Source organism: Coloeus monedula (assembly GCF_965178545.1).
Source record: "Coloeus monedula genome assembly, chromosome: 12".
Lineage (NCBI taxonomy): Eukaryota > Metazoa > Chordata > Aves > Passeriformes > Corvidae > Coloeus > Coloeus monedula.
In genome coordinates this window covers 17441000-17466291 of record NC_138792.1, presented here as the reverse complement: position 1 = coordinate 17466291, position 25292 = coordinate 17441000, and the positions used below count along the sequence as shown (strand labels likewise).

The following is a 25292-nucleotide window of genomic DNA, read 5'->3' as shown; positions in this document are numbered from 1 at the left end:
GCTTTGTCTCTGATACAATCTTTGAATGAATGCACCAAAAGGTAGAGAACTTTAATTAATGATGGGGTGCATACAATTAAAATGCATATCATATTTCAGAAGGATTATTCGAAATAATTAATTTTGTCTGTTAAAACACTTTTCCAGTCGTAAATGAAGTAATTAGGAGTGGGCACAAAAGATGTGAGTGCGCTCTGAGCTCACACAGTCCCTTCAGAGTATTACTCTCTTTACTAGGTCTTGATGTCATAAATCATTTTGGTCTCTCCAGAGCCAAGGCTACATTTTTTCTGTGGTTATAATTCTCATTTTTGTTGGTGGTAGCCGAAGTTCTGGCGTGCTGAAGGAAAGCAGGTGACTCTAAAGTGTCCCCATAAAGACAAGATCTCACATTCATCTGCAAGGTACAGGGACTCCACGGCACTGTGGGGAGTGATACTTATCAGAAATGCACCAAATTTAAGACTTCCTGTATAAAATCGTATGAAGACCAAGGCAGATTGGATGCCCCACACCTCAGAAGGAAAACCATTCCAGTTTTGATGTTTTAGCTGGGTCCTGTGGCTGCTGAAGGACACAGTGTGGAGAGGTTGTCCTGCTCTCCACGGCAGGAGGAGGAGGCACCTCTGCCTTCCTGCCTGGGGCTCGCTTGCAAAGGCAAGGAAAGGGAAAACAGTGATCCAGGTCTGCCCCTCTGAAATGCAGCTTGAACTTGATGTTAAAACATCCTTGGACAAAGCAAAAGCGGACCCAGGAGCAGGCAGCATCCGCTGACCAGCAGAACTGTGGCAGTGAGGGGTGCCAGGAGTGCTCAGGGGTTGCAGGCTTTCCACAGTGCTACCGAAGAACAAGAAAATACCAAATGTTTGACACATCTTTTTTTTTTTTTTTTTTTTTTTTTTTTTCTTTCCAGGTCCTTGTATGTAGGCTTGTTTCCACAGTATCTCCTCTGCTGATCATTTTGGCACAGAGTAACATGTTCAAACTCTGTTGGTTTAATTTCCCATTGCAGGGTGTGAGGATGTGAGGAATCCTGTGAAGAATTCAGTAAAAGCAAGTATTAGTGATAGTTGCCTTTGTTAAGTAGTGAGTGCACTTCAGTCTCCCATCAATGATATTTTAACAATAGAAAGTACTTCAGTATTTTAATTACACTGTAAAGTCTGGAACATTCTTGTTCTTGTTAAGGTACATATAAGTTAGGATGAAAACTGGCATATTACCTTTGATGTGGGCCACATGCTGAGAGTCCCCCAAAGGATGTCATTGATGGTGATACAGCTGCCAACAGCAGGAGTCTCATGAATTGCAATTTTAATCAGATTTTTAAAAAAAGTCCCCTAACGTACAGTTAATTTATATTTGAGGCAAGAAATGTTTGTGGTGTGATTATTTGGAATATTTTCTCACTTAAAGGAGTAGCATTGATCCCCCCAAAATTTTAATAATGTGGGTTTTTAGTTAAGGATTCAGCACTAGATTTGTGTGGCGTGCCCTGAGCTGACATTTCTGCAGCTGAGATTCGATAGCAGTTTTCCTTGCAACAGTTGGTGCTGTTGAAATGTCTGGCTGATCTGTGAATTTGATGAGACAGAAGTCACCGTGGTCTCCAGTAATTCTGCCTTTCCTTGCACCCACAGAGTACGAGGCATCCCTTAGTTGTGGAGCAGGGGCTGTGTGGGTAAGCAGGACACACACAGATCAGAACCCTACTGCTTTTTATAGAATACCTTGGCTCTCTTGAGCAGTTAGATTCAAGTTTTGTTTTCCTTTAATGAAGTTTTGATCCATGAGAAAATCAGGAATATGCATTTATTTCTGTGATTTTAAAGTAAGCATCTGACAGTTTTGCATAATAGGTTATGCTTTCTGCTCCATATTCTGTTTAAAAAAAGCTGGAATCCAAAGCTGTGAGTGACATTTTGGTAGAATTTTAGCAAGTACAGTCATTACCAAATTAAAAATAGATACAGGTGGGTAGTCTGTGTTTTTAGCTCCTTTTAAAAAAACCCAACCCCTGACTGTATACAAGAGCAGCAATTTATCAGATCATTATAGTTACAATTAGGAAGGACCAGCAATGTTGTCTCGGACCAAGAGTAAATTTACCTTTATCCACCAGAGGCTTTAATTTCCATGGCTGCGACATCTTTTCCTCAAATGAAATTCTTATTCTTAATTTGTTAGAAGGTTAATTTAAATTAATAAGATCACTGAAGAGTATTAAAACCTGGTCCGTTTAGTCATGGAGAAGAAAATGTTGTTGGCACCATATAATTGAAGCTACTAATTTGTCCATAATCTAAAGAAAAAGTGCATGGATTTTTAATACACATTTCAAGTGCTTTATTATTTTGGAAACTCAACCAATGCTATGCTACCTGGGAACTAATGAATAGGTATTTCAGGTTGGCCAGTTGTGTGTTGGAGGCAGGTTCTGCAGTGTAGGAGCTCTGCAGGAGCTCAGTGCAGTGCTCTGTTGTGGGTGGGCACTGCAGGCTGTACCTGCAGGGTGGGGGTCACGTTGCTCACACCTGGCTCGGGTATGAGGTGCAGTTCTGGGGTGGCCAGGTGAGTTCAGGACAGTTCCACCCTGCAGGATGGCTCTGCCTCTGGGTGTGGTCTCTGTGTTGCAGTCTGTGGTGTTCAGGATCATCAGAACCAGCGCTTTCAGACTCATTTCCTTACCACACTCCAACTCTGCCAGCCTCCTGTCTGACTGACAGTTGCCCAGCTTAATTTTAGAAATTTCATAGGCTTGCTGATCATAGCCATTTTTCCTAATGCTTTCCTGAAGTCTTCCTTGTTAAGTCTTTCCTTGCTGCATCTTGTCCTGTACGCTGTGGCTGCAGAGAACAATTTATTCCTCTTTATGACTGAACATGTTCTTTAGCTAGTGAAGACAATTAGTGAGCTCCTGCCTGTTGTCCCTTCCCTCCACTGAACAACCTGCTCTTCTGAAGACTCACACTGAGGATTTCCTCATCCCTGCTCAGTTCTCCATGTGCTCCCCTGGCCTCTCTCCAGGTGATTCAGATCCTCCTGGTCCCCAGCCCAGGGCAGTGCCTGGGTCAAGGCCGGTGCTCTGGGCAGGAGTGTGGGACGGGATAGAGACAGAGAATTCCTCCCATTGTACAGACAGTGATCTCCTATAAATGAGTGGAACTCATTCTGCTGGCATTTCCTGGCAGCAGGGTTTTGCTGACCTGTGTTCACCTGCAGTCTATTACAGACTCCAGATATTTTTTAATTCTTATTTTTTAAATTTACCCAGGCAGTCAAACCCCATTCTGAGTTGAGGATGGATATTCCAGCCTTTCCTCTGTCCTCACCAGATTTTCACATTGTGTGCTCTTAAATCTTAAAGAAAAGTTTAGACAAATTCTAGTAAAAGATCCAGAATTTTGGGTAATTTTGCTGTGTATGCCTAGGATATAGACTAACATCTGCCCTTGAATGTGGAGCATTTAGTTCAGTTGAGTTTGGCCATTTTATGGTTCATTCTCTCTGTACACATTGACTGAAGGTGCATTCTGAAGGTAAATTAAAATTGATAGTTGAAACTGAAAATCAGCATTTCCTGTCTTGATGCCATGCATTTTTTAAGCTGTACACAGCCATCTGCAATTAATGCTCTTTGTTGTATATCTTCTGTATTTACAATATATTTGACAATAAAACCTTTTTTGACATTTAATCAGTAGCAGAGTTGTTCCACTCTCATTATATATTCATGAACTTTATCACCAAGACAAGGCATAAATGTTGAGCTTCCCTTTAAGATCAGACAGGCATTGATATTTAAAACATTGGAAATTGGGGGGGGTTTGTGACTGTTCTACATTTGTACAATATAAAAATTAGAATAGATTCTTCTTTTTAAGGCTGTTTTAAAGATAGAGACAATGAAACTTTGGGACTAGTGAAACTGTGTAAGAGCTGTATATTCAATTACTGATGTCATGGGCCATCAGAAGCTGCTTTTTTTTCCTTTTCCTGTAAAGCTTATAATATTAGTTAAATTGTGATTCATTTTCTCGTATTTCAGACGGAAGTTGGAAAGGCAGTAGGAAGAAGTGTCTTGCAAGTTCCTATAGATCTGTTTGTTGATTGACTGTCTCTAAGAATTTGATGTGAGGGGGATTTTGGCATTTCATCCTTAGAGAAATATTCCCCCTCGTTTGCAGCACCTCTTCTATTTTTCTGGATTTTGACAAAGTAGATAGTTTTTTGAAAGCTGAGTCCAACTTTATTCCCTTTCTCTGTAAAGTCTTAGATCCAGGAAGAAAAGTAATTTAGAAGAAGCCAGAGTAGCATGAATAAGATCCTTAATTTCACTTTTTAAACACCAAGCATATCTGGGTATATCCTGTGTGTTAAATGGCATTTCTGTGTCAGTGATAAATTGAACTTTAATACAAAAGTACTACTGAAACGAAAGGGAATTTGCATGAAACTTGCAGGTATCTTATATTTGGGAGGATAATCTCTAATGAGCCTCTCTGAATTTAAACTCAGTGATTCTGTCTGTAGAAGAAATATTTGCATTGTCCTATTGCTCACAGCTGATACTGATTTTCTCTCCAACTAACTAACAGCTCTTCTTTCTGCCTCGAATAATTACAGCCCAAACCTTGCCCCTGTACTATGTAAATGGAAAATCCAAGTCATCAGGATAGCAGTGTATCTTCAGTTTGCATTAAAAATAAGTATTTTATTTATTAGATGCAGTTATGGCACTGAAATAAATGGTTGGTGCAGTTATGCAACATCTCACTTTCAAAATTTAATCATCCACAAATGCAATTCATTTTTCGTAAGCTCCTTGCTTTTTAATATGATTCATTAAATTTTTTTCCTGTTGTTTGTTCATCTCTTTTGGATGGAGACTCCAGACATTTGTTTTTCCTTTTCCTTAACACTTGGTGTGGTTGATGTAAAAATATTTTACAATAATGTTTGTATTATTTAAATAATTTCATATTTAAAAGTCTGAAGTTGCCCAGAGAGGTTGAGAACTCCCCATCCCTGGAAGTTTCCAAGGCTGGGTTGGACGGGGCTTGGAGCACCCTGGGATAGTGGAAGGTGTCCCTGGGATAGTGGAAGTAGTCCCAAGGTGGCACTGGATGGGCTTTAGGGTCCCTTCCATCACAAACCAATCTGGGATTCTATATTTCTGTATTATTTGAAGCACATGAGGTATGTGATGATAGTGTGGTCACAGCTCCCCCAGTTTTAGTTATCTTAATTGTATACATGCAATAACTTCTAATTCAATTAAGACCAGCAATATTCCACATTAGCCTGTGTGTCAAAATCCATGCAGTACCCTATAAAAAAGTCATTAGTTTGGTAATATCAATTTAACAAGTTTTAGCTCATTAACCTTGACACCAGCAGTGCTGGAGAGAGGAACCTTTTGATATTGTTGTTCTCAGCATATAGCAGGGAGCCCTGGAAATGTGCTGAAATCCGTGGCCATTATCCCTGATCATCAGTTACGGCTGTGTGCTGGCTCTGCTGGGCAAACACCACAAATTACAGCTCTTCAAGTCAACTTAATAAATGGTTGGTGCAGTTATACAACATCTCACCTTCAAAATTTAATCATCTGCAAATTGCAGAAATACTTCTTCAGTTACTTCTTTTTTCACTTCTGGCTTTGCATTTGAGAAATTACAGTTACCTTTGTAATAAAATTCTTGGTTTAGCTTATAAATATTATTTAATACTGGTGCAGGTAACATTATAAAATGGGAAAATGAGCAGTTTAGGGTACAAAGAAATGAAGAAGAAACTCCAGCAGTCAAAAGGCTGTTGTGTGCTGTATACTTTCTCTTGTAGAACCACAAAATCCTCAGTGTTGGAACAAGACCTCCAAGATCATTGAGTCCAAACTGGTGTTGTCTGATTTGATGCCTCAGCTTGGGTGATTCTTATTTTCAGAACTGAGAGAGGCAAAGCTGAACTCATGTTTAGCCCCATTGTTAACCACAGAGGCATTTGAACAGCGGTGAGAAGGGACTCTATAAAAATACAGGGTATTTTCTTAGGAAGAGCTTCCCCTAATCCCTTTCAGTCATTGTGAGTCTGTCACTTTGGATGATTTGAGGACAGGATTTGGATGGAGAGAGAAGGAGCACTCACCTCTGAGGAAGGGCCATGTGGAAAGGGAAGAAGAGGGAGTTACGGCAGTGTCTTCATGTGGAAGTGGGGAAACCAAGCAAAATGAACCTGGAAAACAGAGTATTTTATTGTCAGCTTTTTGTCCTGTTCATGCCACTGTCAATTTTTTCATGTGTTTATTTCAGTTTCCTTTTTCCTTTTTTCCTTTTTTTCCTTTTTCCTTTTTTTCCTTTTTCCTTTTTTCCTGTTTTCTTTTTTCTTTTTCCTTTTTTCTTTTTTCCTTTTTCCTTTTTCCTTTTTCCTTTCTCCTTTTTCCTTTTTCCTTTTTCCTTTTTCCTTTTTCCTTTTTCCTTTTTCCTTCCTTCTCCTTCTCCTTCTCCTTCTCCTTCTCCTTCTCCTTCTCCTTCTCCTTCTCCTTCTCCTTCTCCTTCTCCTTCTCCCTTCTCCCTTCTCCTTCTCTTCTCCTTCTCACTGCCTTTTCCTACCTTTTACATTGTGGGAGTTCTCTTTACCTCACCACTCTTTCTGTGTAGGAATCCATGGAATTTGGGAAGCACTTTGGACACCTTTTCTCCTTTTGCCTGGGCTCGAGTGGGTCATCGCCCGCTTTTCCCTCTCCCCACCTCATTCCCTTTCCTTTCCCTTCCCTTCTGCACCCCCATCCTCCTCTCTTCCTGGCTGAGTGTGGGTCTCCATCCTGAGGTTGTTCCTCCAGGGCAGCTCTTGCTGTACCTGTGATGAGGAATGAGGTGGGAGGGATCAGGCCAGGCTTCCTGGAGTTCCCAAAAGCTGAGGAGAGGAGGGTTTTGGGAAAGACCGGGCTCTTTACATGTGTAATGTATGCGCTTGGAATATTGCAGACTAACAAAAAAATCACTGTTCTGAGCTGCGTGCTAAAACCTGGTTTTGTAGAAAGGAACAGTTTAACCTCAGCCAAATTTACAGCCTCACTAAGGCAAAACAAGGTCGATTTAAATAAATGTAAGTATAATTTTTTTTTTTTCATCCTGGCACGTTTGTCTCATAAAAAGTGAGCTATTTTTTTTGGCATTTGTAGAAACCTATTCCAAAATGAAAAAGTACATTAGGTAGAGTTAAATTGAAATGTTGGTTGACCTCCAGGTAGCGGGGAAGAGCACAGTGTTGAGGTTGAGCAAGGTTTTTCTTCTGCAGAAAATCACTGGATTTTGCAGGAGTTCTGTGAGGCTGAAAAGAGATAATTTCAAGTGATTTTAGCTTTGAGAATTTACAAGAAACACTGTACTTTTTGTATTGTATAATAAAAAGCAGCTATATTGACAATTCATTACAAAATAAATCTATTGAATTGTTAATCTTTTAAGATACGTAACATTTGGCTTCTAAAATCTCTTCTGTGCACTGATACTGGGCTTCTGTCTTTATCTAAGGAGCATTTTTCAAGTAATCCATAAAATACTTCTTTAAAATAACTGGAGACAGCATGGATGCAGAAAAAAGTGCAGTTTCATGAGGCCTTTCATCTTAAGACCTAACTAGGATAGAATCACCTGTACATGAAATCAGAAAATTAACATGTGCTGGGTAGTTGGGCAAACATGTCTGTAAGCCAAAGCTGCCTCTGCAAATACTGGATTTCTTTCTAAAAGGGATCTTGCATTATTTGACATTTATGAAAAACTGTTAGAGTTTTATGTGAAACATGTAGTGGCATTTCTTGTGGCAAATGTATGTTCCTTTACATTTATGTTAAACCCCATATGGGTGCATTTCTGCATGTTTATGTATGAACGTATCTCAGTATATTTGAAATGAGAACTGCAAATCAGACTGCAGATTTGTGCCCTCTAATTTGGAGGTTTGTAGTCTGACCATGTTCACTTGAGATTTAAGTATCTTCCAAGATATTCAAGCTTGATTACTTGGCCTCACCTGAATAATGTAGCTTAGAACTAAGGCTTTTATCTGAGTAGCTGTCTTTGTATTATGACTAAAAAATCTTACCACTTCCAAGATGTTTTGTAGAGGAAAATGTGTATTTTAGAAGTTTCAAAGGTTTTTTGGACCAGTATTTTTAAAAACTGGCATAATTTATAAAGTGGAGGTTCAGCTGCAAACTGTGGGGCTTGGCTTTAGGGGGGATCATGGTTTGGGGTTGTTGCATGACCAATTATGTGGGTAGAGGATATTTGCAGAACAGAGGTAATGAAGACATTTGGAGCTGTGGAATGACCAGGGCTGTCTGTGGCACTGAGGGAGCAGAATCCTTCACTTTTTGGACAAAGCCCTGGGCTTTGGAGCTCTGGGAATGCTGAGCTGGAACCACAGGTACTTTGTCATAGGTGTGCTGGGACAAAATGCATCTCTTTAAAAACCTCAGCAGAGAGTGGGATCCTCTGTCCTTTTTCTTCTTAAACAGAAAACTGCCCAGAATCTCAGAAGTGAAAAACAGATCTTTAAGCTTCGCAAACTAAAGAGCTTTGGGAAGAGTGTATTTGTCATTACGTTTAATTTGCACATACCTCACCAAAGAAAAGGCCAGGGGAGCCAGGCCGAGAACACAGCTGTACAGGCAGCTCAACTAATTGCCTCTCCATCCTCAACCTCATTTATCTTCATTTCTTCCCAATTATACCAAATTATCAATAGTCTCTGTTGCATCAGAGTCTTAATCCCCTTTATTCAGGCAGCATTAGATAGTGGCAGATGAATTCTTGGAGGGAGTCAGGGTAAACAGCCATGAAATGCCACCTCTGGCAGATGGCATTGCTCACAAGAAATGTGACAAAACATTTGGAATTTGTTACCAGGCATTGGTATGAGAAGGCAAGCTGTCAATATTTTTTTAAATGATAATCAAGGTGGTGCATACTTATACCACAAGCAGAAATGAATCCTGTCCAAAACCTCAAGCTTAGTTAAGTTTAGCTTGGCACTGTGCTATTCTGTTTTGTTGCAGAAACCTCTCACTTTCTCTTCTTAAGAAGTATTTTCACTTTATCAGGTATTGATAGCAACATTTTAATAATGTTTGTTCTGATAGTAGTTGTTATTTATTGTTTTGTATAGCTCAGAAAGAAATGCTAGTTTGAAGACAAGAGTATCCTTTACACAATAACAAGTTTCGGATTTATTTTCTTGAATGGTTTATTTGACATTGTTGATCATTTCTAGGGGTTTGATCTTCTCCTTAGAGAATCTAATGCAAAACTCCCACTGGTATTCCTGGAGGAGATGGGAATACCCAGTGGCCAGGCTTGCTGAAGGAGAAAAATGTCTTGAAAAACAAAGATGGATTGGATGTGTGGGATGTCCAAGTGCTGTGGTAGGAACCTATTCAGATATTACTGTGAGCACAAATGAAAGTGGTTGGGGAAGGAAGTACAAAGTTGGCTGCTAAAGTAGTTCCAGGGGGGCTTTGTGTGTTATTTTTAGGCTGGCATTAAGTGGAACACAGTAGATGTCCCTGCTGACCTTTTGTGTGGATTAGGTTTCTCACGGGCTCTCTTGGTTCTGGCAGCACTCTCAGTTGTTTGGAGATCAGAAGTGTTTAGTGCAAGGGATTGACTGTCAGATGTAAGAAACAGAGCACCTTCAGAATGGATGTGTACCTGGCCAGAGGTCCCATCCTGCCACAGCTTGGTGGAACTGTGCAAGAGGCTGCACTCACTGATCCTTTGTAGAAACTGGGACTGTGGCACTGAATCTCACTAGAGCCCTTCTTCTACATAAAAATGTGTTGGGCATCCCTTGGCAGCCTCTCATTCTCTGGTAAAATCTCCAGTGAGTTTGGTGCAGATGCTGGAGGTTTGGAAGACTGTCCAGGTGTGTGTTAAGGCCGCAGACTTTATTCTATACTTTGTATTATATGGAATTTTTTAGTATTAGGAGATTTTGAAAAGATTATAAATACATGATCCATTTATGTCACTGCAGATTAGCTCCGCAGATTGCCATCTGTAACTTGAACTGTTCTTAATAATTATTTCAAAGAAATAGTAAGTGATGAATTGTTGAAGCTCAAGTAACCTGGGTTTGTACAGTTACCTGTCTGCCCTGGGTGTCAAGATATTCTCAAAGCCTCTCAGGGTCAAACTAAACTATCTGCCTAGTTACAGTCATGGTAAAAATACACAGTAGATGTATCTCAGTGGTTCTTTCAGTATGTTCTTAAATATGGGAAAATATTAAGTAATTTGAAACAAGGCAGAAAATTGTAAATTGTGGTGAGTGAGGGTATGGGTGATGATCATCACTGAAATACAAATCCTGGTTCCCCGCTTGCTGGCTGCAGTGGTGGAGTTCAGAAGGATGTATGTTTTATCCTTTCTGGCAGGCAGCCCTGCAAACTGTATTCAAGATCTGAAAGTTAAGCTGTTTTATTTCTGGCTTGTGCATCATCAACAGTAATAAAAACATGACAGACCAGAATTTTGACCTTCTTTCTCTCTGTGAAATGAATGTGTTTCTGAAGGCAGGCTGTGGTCCTGCAGTAGAATACAGGTTTTTTGTTGATGGTCCTAAACTAGAAGAGATACCATGTTCTAGTACATCATTCTTATCTTTGTATAGAAAAATAAACAGCAGTAAAGTCACGCAGTTGTTACTAAAAATGTACTTCACGTTCTATAGAAGAAACTGAATAGAGTTTCATAACTTAGTATGTAATCCACCACAAGAACTGGGAGATGTCAGGGGAAGACAACAAATGCCAAGTTAATCCTCCCAAAACACACCTTCAAATAACACAAGGTGGTTTTTCATACAGTGCAGGTACAGGTATCTAGCTCTGAGAGGTGCTTGTGAGTACCGGTGCGTTTTAGTGACAATTTTTTTAAGAGTTCATGTCTAAATTTCTGCCAATCTGATGTTTTGTCTTGTTAAATGTAACTTTCACAGGGTGCTGTGGTTGTGGAAGTTGAATCACTGAGGTGTATTTGGTGTTCCAGAGTACAGCTGCCGGTACTGAAGGTGATACTGAAGTTTAATTGCACCAGCCAGTTGTTCACCTACACTGGTCACAGAAAACAGTAGGAAATTCTTGGTTGTATTGTAGGAGCATTTTTGTGGCTACAGTTTGCAGGGATGAATGGCTCTGTGTGGTGTGAGAGAGAGAACAGGTTTCCTGCTGTTCAGAGCCTTGGACACCGAGCACCTGGCTGTAATGGTGAGATTTCGTTTTGGCTGGAAAGGCCCATGCAAGGACAGCCACAGCTGCCAAGGTAACTGGCACTGAGGAGGCTCGTCTGGGGTTGTGCTTCAGCACCAGAATCATCCATCAGCATGTTGAAACCTCTGAACACATTTCATTTACCACCTTCTTGTTTTTTTGTTCACTTTAAAGGAGGCATTCGATGGTTTGGGAGGGATGGTTAGGTTCCTAGATAAATATTGCAGCTCTGCTTTTATCTTCTCAAGAAGTATCTTCCTGGAATTAATTGTTCTTAATTAAATTGGCATCAAATATTCTGACATATTCCCAGTTACCTTCAGTGTCCTGTTTGCTGTGAAATAAACTTTGATTTTCCTGTCATCAAGACTTTCCAAGAAGTTTAGAAATGATATTCAGATTTCAGATGCCTTCTTATTGTGTAATTATCAACAGATTACTTCACCTAAGTCCTGACAGACATATTTTTTAAGTATGACTGACTGATGGACAGATTGGGAATTGCTGAATTAATGGGCACATTTCAAAGCCTTGGCAGGGCTAAGCAGTAATTACATCTGCTGAACCACTTGATAAGTTTTTGGAAGTAGCCCAGTAAAGCCATCACTGGATTTCTTGAGTTTTAATATCCTACCCTACACACTTTCATGGCTCTCTTGTAGGGCACAATCCAAAAGTTGATACAGCCAAATAGCCACAGGCAGACAAATCCATGGATTAAGGCTTTAGATGCATTGCAGATCTGCCATTTAGATTTTCAGATGGGTGTAATGATTTTGGGGGCTGATTAAAAATCTTCTTCCCATTTTTAAGGTCGAAAATTTCATTTGGGAGTAATAAGGGACCACAGAAAGTGTCCACACTTGCGTGGCCTCTGTAAATAACATTATCTACTGCCAGTACAAGGGACAGAATTTGGGGTTAAATGGGTCATAATCCTGACCCAGAGCAGTTTTATGGTTTTCTGACAGGAAACTGACAGGTGACCAGGTATGAGACCTGGGTGGTCTCTTCCTGACCTTCCTGCAGTGAGATTCTCAGTTTATCAAATATGACAAAAATTGTTTCTGACCTAATCTTATCTTCCTGGGACACTCAAAGGTTGATACCACGAAAATGTTGACTGAAAGTTGTAGGCGGAAATGTTTGTGCAGAGGATATTCTGTGTAGACCAGAAAAGTGACCATTTTTCCCAATATCAGGGTGAGATTGGGATATTGGTAAAATAGTCTGGAACACCAGAAAACACAGGGATTAGGAGTGCTGGAAGAAAGGCCTGTGTTGTTTTGATAGTAATGGGGTTCTGTATAATCCAAACATTTTTAAAGGCTGTGCTGGACATTTAGGAAAGAAGTTAGAGGTGAGAATACTTGGAATTACCAGTGCTGAAATAGCAATGCACTAAATACTTTTTTCTTTGCAGCTGTTGTTACGCTTAATATGCCCAACAGGATGAAAAATGTGTTTAAAAATAATTGGAGAATAAAATTGGCCACTGAAGATGGTATTGCTTTTTACAATTGGAGTTCAATTTTTCGGGAATGTATCACAACAAAAAGTAAAATGACAGACATAGATTGAAACAGTGTGGTTGTGGAATTCGAAGGTAGCTCTGACAGAGAGGATTTCATTTAGCTCAACCAGACAGATTTAAGGCTGATAAAATGAATTTGAAACCAAATGAAAAGAAACTGTCACCGAATTGAACTCTGATTGCTTTCTGGAGATCTTTCAATACCTAAAACCAAGACACTAATTTAATCACTACAGGTATGTCTTCACCAAAAAAAAAGAAAAAAACCCAGCAGATTTTGGGGTTTTGTTCTGAAGAACAGAAATGCACAGAGAGGCTTATTGCTAGAAAACTTTTGGCTTTAAGAGGTACCTTACCTAAAGTTAATGATGGACGAGTAGCAGCATTTTCAGAAAAAATGAAGCTGAGCTTATCACTCGCATTTCCTTCCAATAAATGAAACTTAAGCAGCGTCACTTGACTTACAGACCTGTATGTGATGGTAAATCACCTTCCAGTGGGGTTGTGGGGGTCTGTCACTGACAGCAGGTGTATGTATTGCTTGGGCTGAATTTCCCTGTTTATTCGTGGTACCTGTGATTTAACTCCTAGATTCACCTGAATTCTGCTTAGATTAACATTAGTGAGATTCATGCACTGGTAAATAACTTAGCTCAAATAACCTGTTCAGACTGGTAAGCACCAGGTTTAATTTATGATATAATAAATAACTGCCCACACCCACATGGAGTCCATCTTTATCTGTGCCCTGCACTGCATTTCCCTGGACAGTGCAGGCACTCATGCTTTTCTTTAACCCATACTGTGCTTTTAGCTGCACATCTGAGAGCAGAGCTTGCACCACACCTCTGCTGTGTGCTCTGAACTGGGTGGGTGAAGCAGCCCAGACTTCTCTTCCCCTTTATCCTGGCTGTGGTCAGGTACCCACGAGCTCTGTGCGTGCACCTGCGAAGCATCAGGAGCTCTGGGGGGGCAGGTCCTCGTCTCTCTTTCCCTTCTCCAATGCTGAGTACAATCTGTTCTGGGACAAGATTGACCAGAATGCAAACAAGATAAGGAAAAATTACCTTTCTGTCCTTCAGTTTTATCTGTTGGAGGCAAGGTCATGTGGGTAGTGGGTAAGAGTGTCAAACGTAAAGCTTTTGGTAAAGTGTATAAATGATGTATTGGCATTTTGACAAATAACAGACTTCTGGGTGCTCTAATAATATTCCTGTGACACTCATGTATCAAGTTACTACTGTCTTAAAATGAAATATTCTTTCTCATGTAAAATAAATAAAAAGTTGTATTTCTCTTCATATAAAAGAGGTAGGTCCCATTGCTCTTTTATCTCATTTTTCTTAGTAGTGTGTTTGCTTTTTTCTATATACTTTTCCCCTTATGTTTTATATCCCTAAAAGAAATCACTTGAAATAACATCTCTGTATATACTATAAGCTCATCGTACAAAAGACAGGATTGAAAATTAAAAAAAAAAAAAAAAAATCAAAATGTGACATCTTTGCTTTATGGATGGCACCCATTTGGACAAAAAATGGCAATGAACAGAAATCTGAAAAATTGTGGTTAAACACGAATTTGAAGCATTAAGAAGGATTCAGTTTTTCTGGATGTATTCACTTCTAATTGTTATGGCAACAAAGAATTTGAAAATACACATTGATATGTTGCATGCCAGCTATGTATTTGCTGATCAAACATGCTGACAGCTGTGTCACCAAATAAGAAAATCGTGTGCTCAAAAATAAATACCTTTTTTTTAACATTGCGTGGCATTTAAAGGACTGAGTATGTCACCACAGGTTTGCATGTCACATACTTGCTTTACACGGTGAATTTGGTTCTGGCTTGCTGAACATTTATATGTAATCTTTTTCTTACCCTATGGGCATAGGTGCTGCAGGGAAGAATGCAAATTTTCTTTTAAAATGGTTATTTTTTAGCTGTGCAAATGGACTGTGGGTAGGATGAATCAAAGCTCTCTGTGGTGTAGGGCACAGGAACAGGACCATGAGCCCTGACTCGTTTCCAGTTCAGTTTCCTCACTGGGGAGGAACTTCCTAATTCTGCCCCTCAGGTTTCCCAGTTGCAGCTGATCCTTATAAAACACTCCACTTATAAAACACTGCCCTTATAAAACACTCCACACCTGAGCAGTTCTAGGTAAAACTGTTCTAATTATTATTTTATTTTTAAGAGACTTCCTACTCCATAGTAAATGCAGTCCAGATGGAGAGATGGAGCTGTTATCTGTGGGGTACTGCAGGCTAAGGATGTATTTCATTTAACACCCACTTTTATTATACATCGTACACTTGGCTGTATTTTTTTCTTTCTCTAAGGAGAAGTGATAGGGAACATAAGAATACAGGAATGGTCTGTAGAGATAAGTGTATTGCAATTTATTCTTGTGTTGCTGGCACTGAATACTGGAGCAGATTTACAAGTGGAATTTGCAGAGGGAAAAAGTTATTATTGTCCCCATCTGTAAGGAGAACTGGTCCAGTGATTTGGACTGTGTGACATAATTTAAATTTGGTTTCCCCTTCCATTGCAGATTTCCTGGGTTTCCTTAAGCAAGTTGTTTTTCTTCACAGGGCGGTTCTCCATCTGTAAATTGGGAATAATGGAATTTTCCTCGGGAATGTGCAGTGGTTGTAGAGCTGGGCTCAGAGAACTGGTGGGGCTCTGGTACTGCAGCCTCAGGGCCACGAGGCTCTGAAATTCAAGAGAAACTTCCAGAATTAACTAAATGAGCTGAGTTTAGACCGTCTGTGTTCAGGGCTGGAACTACCAGGGGCAGAGGAACACGGGGAGAGGGAAACTTTCTCAGATGCAGGCTCAGTTTTTTCTCTTCATTCAGAAATCTCCATCAGACTGTCTTGGGCCTGATTTTTGTGGCCAGTGCCCTGATCTGAGAAGTTAAGCTACAAAATCTGTTCCTGAGCAAAAAATTAATGGAAAAGTATGTGCATTTTTTGAGGAAGAATAGAGTGTGTCAAATTTGTTGACAAATCATATGGAGAAGATTAAAACTCACTAGATAAAATCAAATGCTTGACATTTCCTCAGAAAGTCCTTCGTAAATTACACATTTAACTTGTGAAACACACCAAATAATACCACCCCAGATTCACGATAGTCAAAGTGAACGACTTCTACACTATATAGCAGTCAAATGTTATTTGAAAGAGCTGATATACAGTATATTAAATAACAAAGATGCTGACACAGCCTCAACTGTAGTAGTTCTAATTACTGCACTACACCATGCTATATTATATCACATGGCATAATTTAGTGTATCTTTCTTTGTCAGTGTATTACTCATCATTTTACAAATTACAACTCTTTTATAGGAAGGTAATTCATACTTGGACATAGTGCTAAAATGATGGAGTGTTTTCCTTTTTTCTCAATCACTGATCTTTCAAACTTTTGCATTTAGCAGTATTAATCATGTTTATTAGCCAAGTGTTGTCATAAAGAATGGAATCTCTGTTACTTTCATATTCAATTAAAATGGTTTTTTGCTTTCTGCCTCTATCTGCTGCACTCCAGTAATCTATTTACTTACTCTAATTGAGATTCTTGTTCATAAATTCAAAACAAAATCAATACTGCAGTTACATGTTTTTGTAACAATCTATAATCTAAGTGACAGTGTGGGGTGTACCTGAGAGGGGGGTGATCTTAAAATACCTTTTAACTCTAGAAATGTTCAATCTAACTTTTTTTAGGTGTTCTGTTTTGTGGACCAGATGTATTTTGGAATTCACTAACATGCTCTACTTAACCTGCTGTTTAAAAGGCATTTATTATTCAAGTGTGTAATACTGAAAAAACTACAGTCTAAAATTGCTGCAGAGCACTGTGTCTTCAGCAGACCAGACAGAGATTCGAGACATCAAGTGCTCAGTTTTCTAGACTTTGTGTTTGCTGTAGACAGTAATTACTGTGCATAATAGATATCTGGACTCCTAAGTTGTAATTCCTGAATATTGATGATTTCCAAGCACAGCCTGTGGCCGGCTCATTTAACCCAGCCAAGTGAAGGATTTCACATGGGGCATCCCCAGGGTCAAGCCCAGCAGTGGAGGGGGAGCTACTGAAGCTCAAAGATAACAAAGCTCGAGGATAAACTGTTGTAAGCTCTTCAGGGGTGAATTTCAGCTGGAATGTGGTGCCACTGGAGGGAGGGAATGGCCGAGTGCCTCCAGGATTGGTAGTGCAGAGACCTGATGAGCATGAGGGTGGACTCAGATGGGTCTCTGGCAGGGACTGGTGGCCTCATGTCGTATGATAGCAGGAGATTGTGACTCAGCCTCTCAGATGTTCCTGTTCTGATAATTTACTTAATCATGACTGATGATTTCATCCTCAAACATTAAGCTTTTCCTGTTTCCAGAAACCAGTGTTTTGAAAGCTGGTGATGCTGAAAGCATCTAAAAATATTTTTTTCCCTGGTGCTTATTTATTAATTTAGCTTTTGGAAAATTCAGGTGTAGGTTCCAGGTGCTGTGCCTGTGCCAGGTGCTCAGCTGTGGTAAGGAGTGTTGGCTCATTGCTAACCAAGCAAAATGTCTCCAAATAAACGTACATGCCACTCATGGTTTGTTGTGCCCTGTTTTGCAGGTGGGAGTGAATCCTCCTGGGATAAAGACAAGCTCCAGTCTCCCATTACGACGGGATCCCAGCACAGCATTGGCCACCCCACACTGTCAGGGCAGTCGAGCCTTGGGAGTGCACACCCGCTCAGCCCTCTCCAGCAGAACCACCTGCTCACCAACAGTATGTACTGGGATCCTGCTGGGAAAAAACTGCCTGGAGCCCCCCTGGGGCTGGGCTTGCCTTCCTTCCCAGCCTCGGGGAGGGGGGGAAATGATGGGAGACACGTGAGTGACAGGAGGGTCAGTCCTTCCACTGCTGGCTGCACTTGAGCCTCATGTCCAAGCCACCCTCTGGGATCAGTCCAAGTCCAAGTGACTATTCCCTCTTGGTATAGTCACTCACTACTGGGTTTGGGACTGCCAATCTTTGCTTGACATTTCCATGGCCTGGAATGAAAGGGAAAATAATCATAAACTTGCTTAAAATTTTAGCTATGTGAGAAAATTCTCTTCCAGATGAAAATGCTGACCCACCAAATAAAATAGGAGAGCAAGGAATAAATGCAAAATGTCCAGTTAAAAAAGGTCATCCACTGAACCCAGCTATCCAAAACAACTGGAATAAAATGACACAGGTTGGATTTGGAACTTACAGCTCCCTTTAAAGCCATCTCTTTTCTTTCCCTTAGGATGGGAGCAGGTGGGAAGCCATCAGTTCCCCTTCTTTGTGCCCAAAGAGGGAAGGAAGGGAAGTAAAAACTTTTCCAAGAGAGACGTTTGGGATTAGCATTTTAAAAATTAGTGAGGAATAAAGTTATTCCAGTGGTTGACGATGGATGAAGAATGAAAAGCTCATTATTTATGAGCTCTTGTTGCTTGTTTAAGCTCTTCATCCTGAAAGTTCTGAAAGCTGATTTTTGGTGTTGTAGTGGATGAGTGACATTTCTGGCTCCTTACACAATTTGAGAAGTAGTCAGTTCATTGCTACCTCTGTCAGGCCCCAGACTTGAGTAAATCAAAGCTATTGAAGTGACTCCTACAAAACGTGTCTGCTTTGTTTGTGGGAAGGTATGGACCTGAGCATTTTGGGTCAAGTGTCAGTAGTCAGAAATCACCAGGTCCTAGAACTCAAATTCTCTGTAGTTTATCCCTTCATTTTATATTCTTACATAAGTCAATACCTGGATTTCTCTTACAGACAGGCATACTATGTTCTTTGCTCTTAAGGATATTTTCCAGTGGATTTTGTAGTAGTAGGTGAATGTCTATAGGCTGTTAAAGGGTTTACTGGATGTCAGACATTATGCCCAATGATTTGCAAGTGCAGGATATATTTTCCTCATAGTCCTCTGAAATGTTTGACGGATTGTGTCTTAAAACTGGTGATGTGCTGTTAAATTCTGTTTGTAGTTTGCATTTAGTTTGCATGTCAATTGGACTTTAAGTAGACATACAACTCAATGTGGCCAGATGGTGTCTGGGAGTTTTGGAACTCTATAGAGGATGAGGAAAGATTATTGGGCTGTTAAGGGAGATCTGCAGGGGAACAAAGGCTTATGGATGCAGGCACTGGAGGGGATTTTCAGTGTGGTTTGAAGTGAGGGGAGATGTATGTGGGCCTTGCTTATTGCCTATCATAATTAATATTGGCGTGGATCATCATATAAAATAGAGAGTGAGTCATTAGACATCACAGTTGTTGATCATGATATGCTCATGTTAAACAGAAATAGTGTGGGAGCTGGGAATATTTCAATTCTGCCTTTCCTGGTGGGCACCGTGGTGTTTTTATATCACTGGAGTCAAATTCTATAGGAATAACATAAGATATGTCAGTCAGTGGTGTTTTTTATTGTTAGTTCTGTCATACACCAAAATGATGACTGGCCTTCTCCTTTAAAATAGTTAGGATAGAACCAAAAGTTAAAAACGTTTTAACAATAAACAATCTCAATGGTAAGTGGTAATGACTAGCTTTATGTTTGTGTTATTTAATACTTACACCTGAATTTTTTTGATGAGGATTTCTAATCTAAATGTCATTTAGAAAAATGGCAAGACATTTTAGTCTGGCAGAATGAGTCATCCTATTCTTTTTTCTGAGAAATTAATTTTGGCCCTAAAGTAGCTATCTTCAAGTGGTTCCTCTAAAGAGCTCTTGAATGCACAGTAACCTGGAACAATTTTTTGAGTCAGTTGGTGTCTTGGTCTTGCTTTCCAGTGCAGTCATTACTAAATACAAGAAGTAATATACATGCTGAAATGGATATTAATGAAGTATGAGAATCCAATTCTTGCTAGCAGTAACTTCACCTTTTTGGCAACGTCAAGATCTGCAAGTTCGTCCAAATAAATTTCATACCTTCTTATATTGGTTTATATCCGTAGCAGAAGACAATTTAAAGTGACATTTTGAAAATTAAAACCTCTGGCAACAATTTTAACCTCTCATTACATGTTGCAGTTCACAGACCTTCTGTACAGTCGTTCAGTGGTGTCTGTAGTCCAAGCCACAGCCTCCTGGATTCAAGAGAGAGAGTATAAGGATTTAGTGTGACATTGCTGAGAAGTGGTAATAGGAAGAGGAGTTGGTAGGAGTGTATGATCAGATAAAATTATTAATAAATTATCATCTGATGTATTGGAAAACACGCAAATTATATGCATGTTTTGTGGGGGTTTTATTCTTTATTTCTCTTACTAAGGAGATCACTGAACTGGTACATTCATTTTGTGTCACGCCCCAGCTGTGTGTTCCTCTCCCCAGCACAAACCAGCCTTTCCTGGGCTGCACAGTTATCCCTATGGAGCCCTGGAATTGTTAGGATGTACTGCTCTTGGGTGTGAGTGGTGGATGTGGCAGTGGGACGTGGGCCCTACAGAGTGTGTCAGGGATGTGGTGGGTGTGGCAGTGGGGTTATGGCCCCTACAGGGTGTCTCAGTGATGTGGTGGATGTGGTGGGTGTGGCAGTGGGGTTATGGGCTCTACAGAGTGAGTCAGTGATGTGGTGGGTGTGGCAGTGGGATGTGGGCCCTACAGGGTGTCTCAGTGATGTGGTGGATGTTGCAGTGGGGTTATGGCCCCTACAGGGTGTCTCAGTGATGTGGTGGATGTGGCAGTGGGGTTATGGGCTCTACAGAGTGAGTCAGTGATGTGGTGGGTGTGGCAGTGGGGTTATGGCCCTACAGGGTGTCTCAGTGATGTGGTGGATGTGGCGGATGTGGCAGTGGGGTGTGGGTCCTACAGAGTGTGTCAGGGATGTGGTGGGTGTGGCAGTGGGACGTGGGCCCTACAGGGTGTCTCAGTGATATGGTGGATGTGGCGGATGTGGCAGTGGGGTGTGGGTCCTACAGAGTGTGTCAGGGATGTGGTGGGTGTGGCAGTGGGACGTGGGCCCTACAGGGTGTCCGAGTGACGTGGCCGTGCTCTCCGCAGGGATAGACCTGCCCTTCATGATGATGCCGCACCCCCTGCTCCCCGTCAGCCTCCCCCCGGCCTCGGTGGCCATGGCCATGAACCAGATGAACCATCTCAACACCATCGCCAACATGGCAGCGGCGGCGCAGATGCACAGCCCCCTCTCCAGGGCTGGGGCCTCCGTCATCAAGGTAAGGCACCTCTCCCACCTGCTCAAAGCTGCTCCTCTTGGCTTACAGAGCATTTGCAGTGACCCTCTCAGGGAGGAGAAGGATGGGGCTGTGTGGTCACACTGCTCCAGCTCACCTGGGCTGCTCCCGACACTGAGCAACACCCACCACTGCAGCCAAGAGGTTCAGCTGCTCTCATCTGTCAGTAAGTCTGTCATGTAATTAAAAATGGACACTAACACTCGCTACAGGCTAGAGTAAGATCTGTGAAAGCTCAGTAACTCCTCTAAAATGTTGTTTGAAGTCAAACTTAAGAGAAAATACTGTACGACATGACAGGAATTTTAGTGCACTGCAAATCCAGAGCAGGTAAATAGCAGAGAAAATCATCACAAGTACTGTAGTGAGGCTGTGGAACATAACAGGACCTCCAGTGCAGTGCAAATCCAGAACCTCAGAAAATTATCGCAAGTACTTTAGTGAGTAGAGTCTCTGGTACCAAACGTGAACTTCCTTCTGGTTGGTTAAAACATGTTTGTATTTTGAAAGGCTTGTTGTAGTCTCTACCAAGCAGGTTGTTCAGAAAGTTTCTTGCCTTTGTGGAGAGCTGCTGTCCCGCCACACACTCAAAAATGCATTGAAACAAGAAATTTTCCAAGTAGGAGTGTGTGGGCTCAGTCCAGGTGAAGGATTGGTGTGATGGGGTTCTCTAAAACAGTGTGTCCACTTACTGAGCAAAAATTAAAGGTGTCAGCAGTCTGACTTGTGTGTGTGTGTGTCCATGCACATGTGGGTTTCTTGTTGACAGAGTAAAATGTTGTCAGCTTTTAAAGTTCATTAGTTTAGTCCATTTTTCTTTGGGTTTAAATACATGAGTCTACAGACCTATCTGTTCTGGAAAGTAAATGTCTTCATTTCAATATTTGTGCTCATTTACACTCATGTATCCTTGTCACTCTGGAACCTGAGTTGCTTTATTCTAACAACTCACTGATGTGCTGAACTTAGCCTCTCATATCTTTATTGTAAAACATATTAATTATAGCAATTCATTATTTTTTCATTGAGCTAGTTCCTATTTCCAACATTACAGGCCAGTTGTGAGGATACATTAGTGAGGGTTGTGTTGTACTTCCTTTTGTCACAGGTTGGTGCTGCAGGAGATTTTGTTTCTAAATCAAGCAGGGAAAGAAACTCACAGTACCCAAGCACATTTTTCTTGTTCATGTCTGTATGTTCTGCTAGCAACATCCTCTCAATGGGGACAGCAAATGTCTCTCATCACGTCCCTGCAGTAAAATATTGCATCCCTCTGAGGTTGCTGAGGTTTTGGAGAGGTTTGTTTTCCTTCTGATTTTCTTTCTGGCCCTGAGCAGCTCCAAAATTGCCTCAGGGTGTTTTTCTTTTTTACTGAGAGTCCACTTCCAGATTAGGGCAAATTTTGTTCTGAATGCTTTGGTTTTGTTACTTTTTTTTTTTCCCCCTTGGATTCTGGAGAGGTTCAGAAAATTTAGGGGTAACATTTCCCATTAGGATCCCTACTCAGGATTAAGATCTGTAAAAGCTTCTCTTTATCATCAGTGTACCTGAACAGTTGTTGGCTGGGTGGGGAAAACGTCTCTTTGTGATGTCCAGCTGTCCATTAGGTAATGGAAGTCATTAAATTGTTAGATATTAGTTGAGGTTCCATTAATTTCAAGCCATAACCTTTTCTTTACCTGTTCAGAGACCTCTTGACAAAACCCTAATTTAAACTGCAGTGGAATATTTGTAGAAGTAAACTTGCAGAAGCTTTGATTGTATTCTAAATGTTACCAGTATGTCAAAATGAAGATTAAATACATATTTGTAAACAATGCTAGTACTTTGTAATTTAAACTGCAGTTTTTGCAGGCATTTGGGTTTCAGGGTGTTGTTTAGCAGGCCCTTGCTGATGTGAGTTACTCATTTACAGCAATTTTTTCCCCCAGCACCTGCACTAGAGGATACACAGCATCTCCACAGCAACACGAGGTCTCACCAGCACTCTGGTGGGAATTATTTCCTCTCATTTTGCAGAGGAAAATGCACCAGTAGCCAGCATGACAGAGGCAGAGTGTGCATCCTTTGCTGTGTTACTCTCACCTGTAAAGCGGTGCTGCACCTTTCTCTAGTTTGTTCCAAGTTCTGAGACTGTAGATGAATTTTATTACAGCGTGAAGCTCCTTTTGTCCTTCCTTCCCTTATGTACAATCACCCAGCACAGAATGATGACCAGTTAACATGAAATTCTTGTACAAAATGAAATGTGTAAACAAAAAGCATTGCTGCTCCTGCTGTCAGTAATACTTCTATTATAGAACATTGTTGAAGTTCATTTAATAAGTACAAAACAAGGTAAGTTTTCAATAGAATGCCATCCCAGCATCATGTTTTTACTTAAAATAGGAGAAATGAATCGAATATATTGAGTGTGTGTCTGTTTCCATAGTCTGATGACTAAAATACCACTTGGCCTGTTTTCTATAGGTGTGAGAATCAGCTGCTTTATAAGGTTTTGAATGAAGTCATTATGCTTTTTATATCACGTTTGCCATTTAGAAATAAGCTGTTCTACCAAGATATGCATGATCAGCAAAGTTAACATTTAGTGCTCTAGAAAGAAATGTCATAACTATGAAACTTGATTTCTCCCTGACAGGAACACCATAAATTAGGGAGGCACAATGGCCAGGCTCACAAAACCTTCTTAGCCATCTATAACGTGATGTGATGTGATTATAGCAGCACCAGCAGCACTGTGGCCACAGTCCTGGCAGTGCCCCTGTGATAAATCCAGCCTTACAGGGATTTACTGCACATTTGAAGGAGCTTGCTGTGTTTGAAACTTGGCTCAAATGGCTCAGAAGAATCTCTATTATTGGGGGTCTCATAGGGCAAAAGCAAAGTTTGACAGCAACACTGACTTCATCACTCTCTCTATTCTCCCTCTTGCATCCATTGTCCTGTTAGTTTTTTTTCCCAGAGCTGTTCTTCAGCTGGACTTGCTCTGCAATCCAGAAATGGTGTCAAATGAGAACCAGTCTGGGGTGGAATTTGGCTGAGTACACTTGAGTCATGGTTTGGGCTAGAAAGAGCGTTGAATGCTTAAGGCCAGGTTGGATGGAGCACCCTGGTCTAGTGGAAGGTGTCCCTGCCCATGGCAAGGGTGGGATGAGGTGACCTTTAAGGTCTTTCAAACCCAAACCTATCTGTGATTCTATGAATAAATGCAGCAGTTTACTATCATAATACCCTGAAACTCAGAAAAACTCCTCAGTGACAACATTTTCAGGTGTTCAGAAGGAAAGTTTGGATGAGTGCTTTACAGAAAAGTGAAAGGATTTTCCACTGATGTTTGTAAAACACTCAGCTCCAGTGAGCAGTAGCTGCAGAGTGTAAAGATTTTTATTTTACAGTGCACCTGTAACAAATATGACCTTACATGACTAAAAACATACTGGTTTACACAAGTTCAGCCAAAAAGCAGGGAGAGGTCAGGGGAGAGGTTTGGGGTTAGGAAAGTGAAGGGAGGGCTGGCAGGAGCCAGATCTGGAGCTGTGGCTGTGATAATCTTTGTTCACTGAAAAGCCACTTTCCAGATGACCTTGGGAACAGGCTGGTGGGAAATACCGTGGTTAGGCTGAGCTTGAAATTGTGGGAACCAAACCCAAACCGGGGGCCTTGAGCTGCTCCTTTTGTGTTGGATATGGAAAGAGTACTGAGAGTAATGAGGCAAAACTTCATGCCAGAGATTTGGGACTTGTTTTCTCCCAAATTTACCTTGCTTCTGGTTTTAGTTACCTGACATATTTTACACTCTCCTTGCTCCTCCTGCTCACGTCTCACCCTCTTCCTCCTCATGCTCCCTCCCTTTCCTTCTGGCAAACAGCCTCTTTGGAGCTGCTGAGGGATGTGCTTCTCCCGAGTAGGAGTAGTTCTGAAAATTGGTTTCCTGCTGTCCATTTTTCTTCTGTTGTCATCCCCTCATGCTTGCTGTATTCCTGCTTTCCTCTCATTCTTTCTTGCTCTCATCAAGGTGCCAGCTAGGAATAAATGGTGCTTTTCTTGAGTGCAAATGGGAAACACAGAAAAAAGGAAAAGTAATTAAAATGCTTTTAAAAAAAAATTAAAGCATTTTCATATTTCAGAATTCCTTGAGAATTTCAGCCCAATGTACTTTAGAAACTAATCTGACAAGCAGAGCAAAGAATTATTTGAACAATGGGATCTGGACATGCAGTAGAGATTTTTGAGTCTTCTT

At 40.8% G+C, this 25292-nt stretch overlaps 1 protein-coding gene across 2 annotated transcripts in view; it reads left to right on the top strand.

The window, feature by feature from the left end:
* The window catches only part of DACH2 (dachshund family transcription factor 2), a gene marked incomplete at its 5' end in the record, with an annotated part of 249617 nt that overhangs the window by 171852 nt on the left and 52473 nt on the right, over nt 1-25292 (top strand). For both annotated transcript variants that reach the window (XM_082289744.1, XM_082289745.1), the window contains 2 exons: nt 17448-17603; nt 20859-21031. In XM_082289744.1, coding sequence (XP_082145870.1) covers nt 17448-17603; nt 20859-21031 — 329 coding nt within the window. The remainder of the gene's footprint in view (nt 1-17447; nt 17604-20858; nt 21032-25292) is intronic.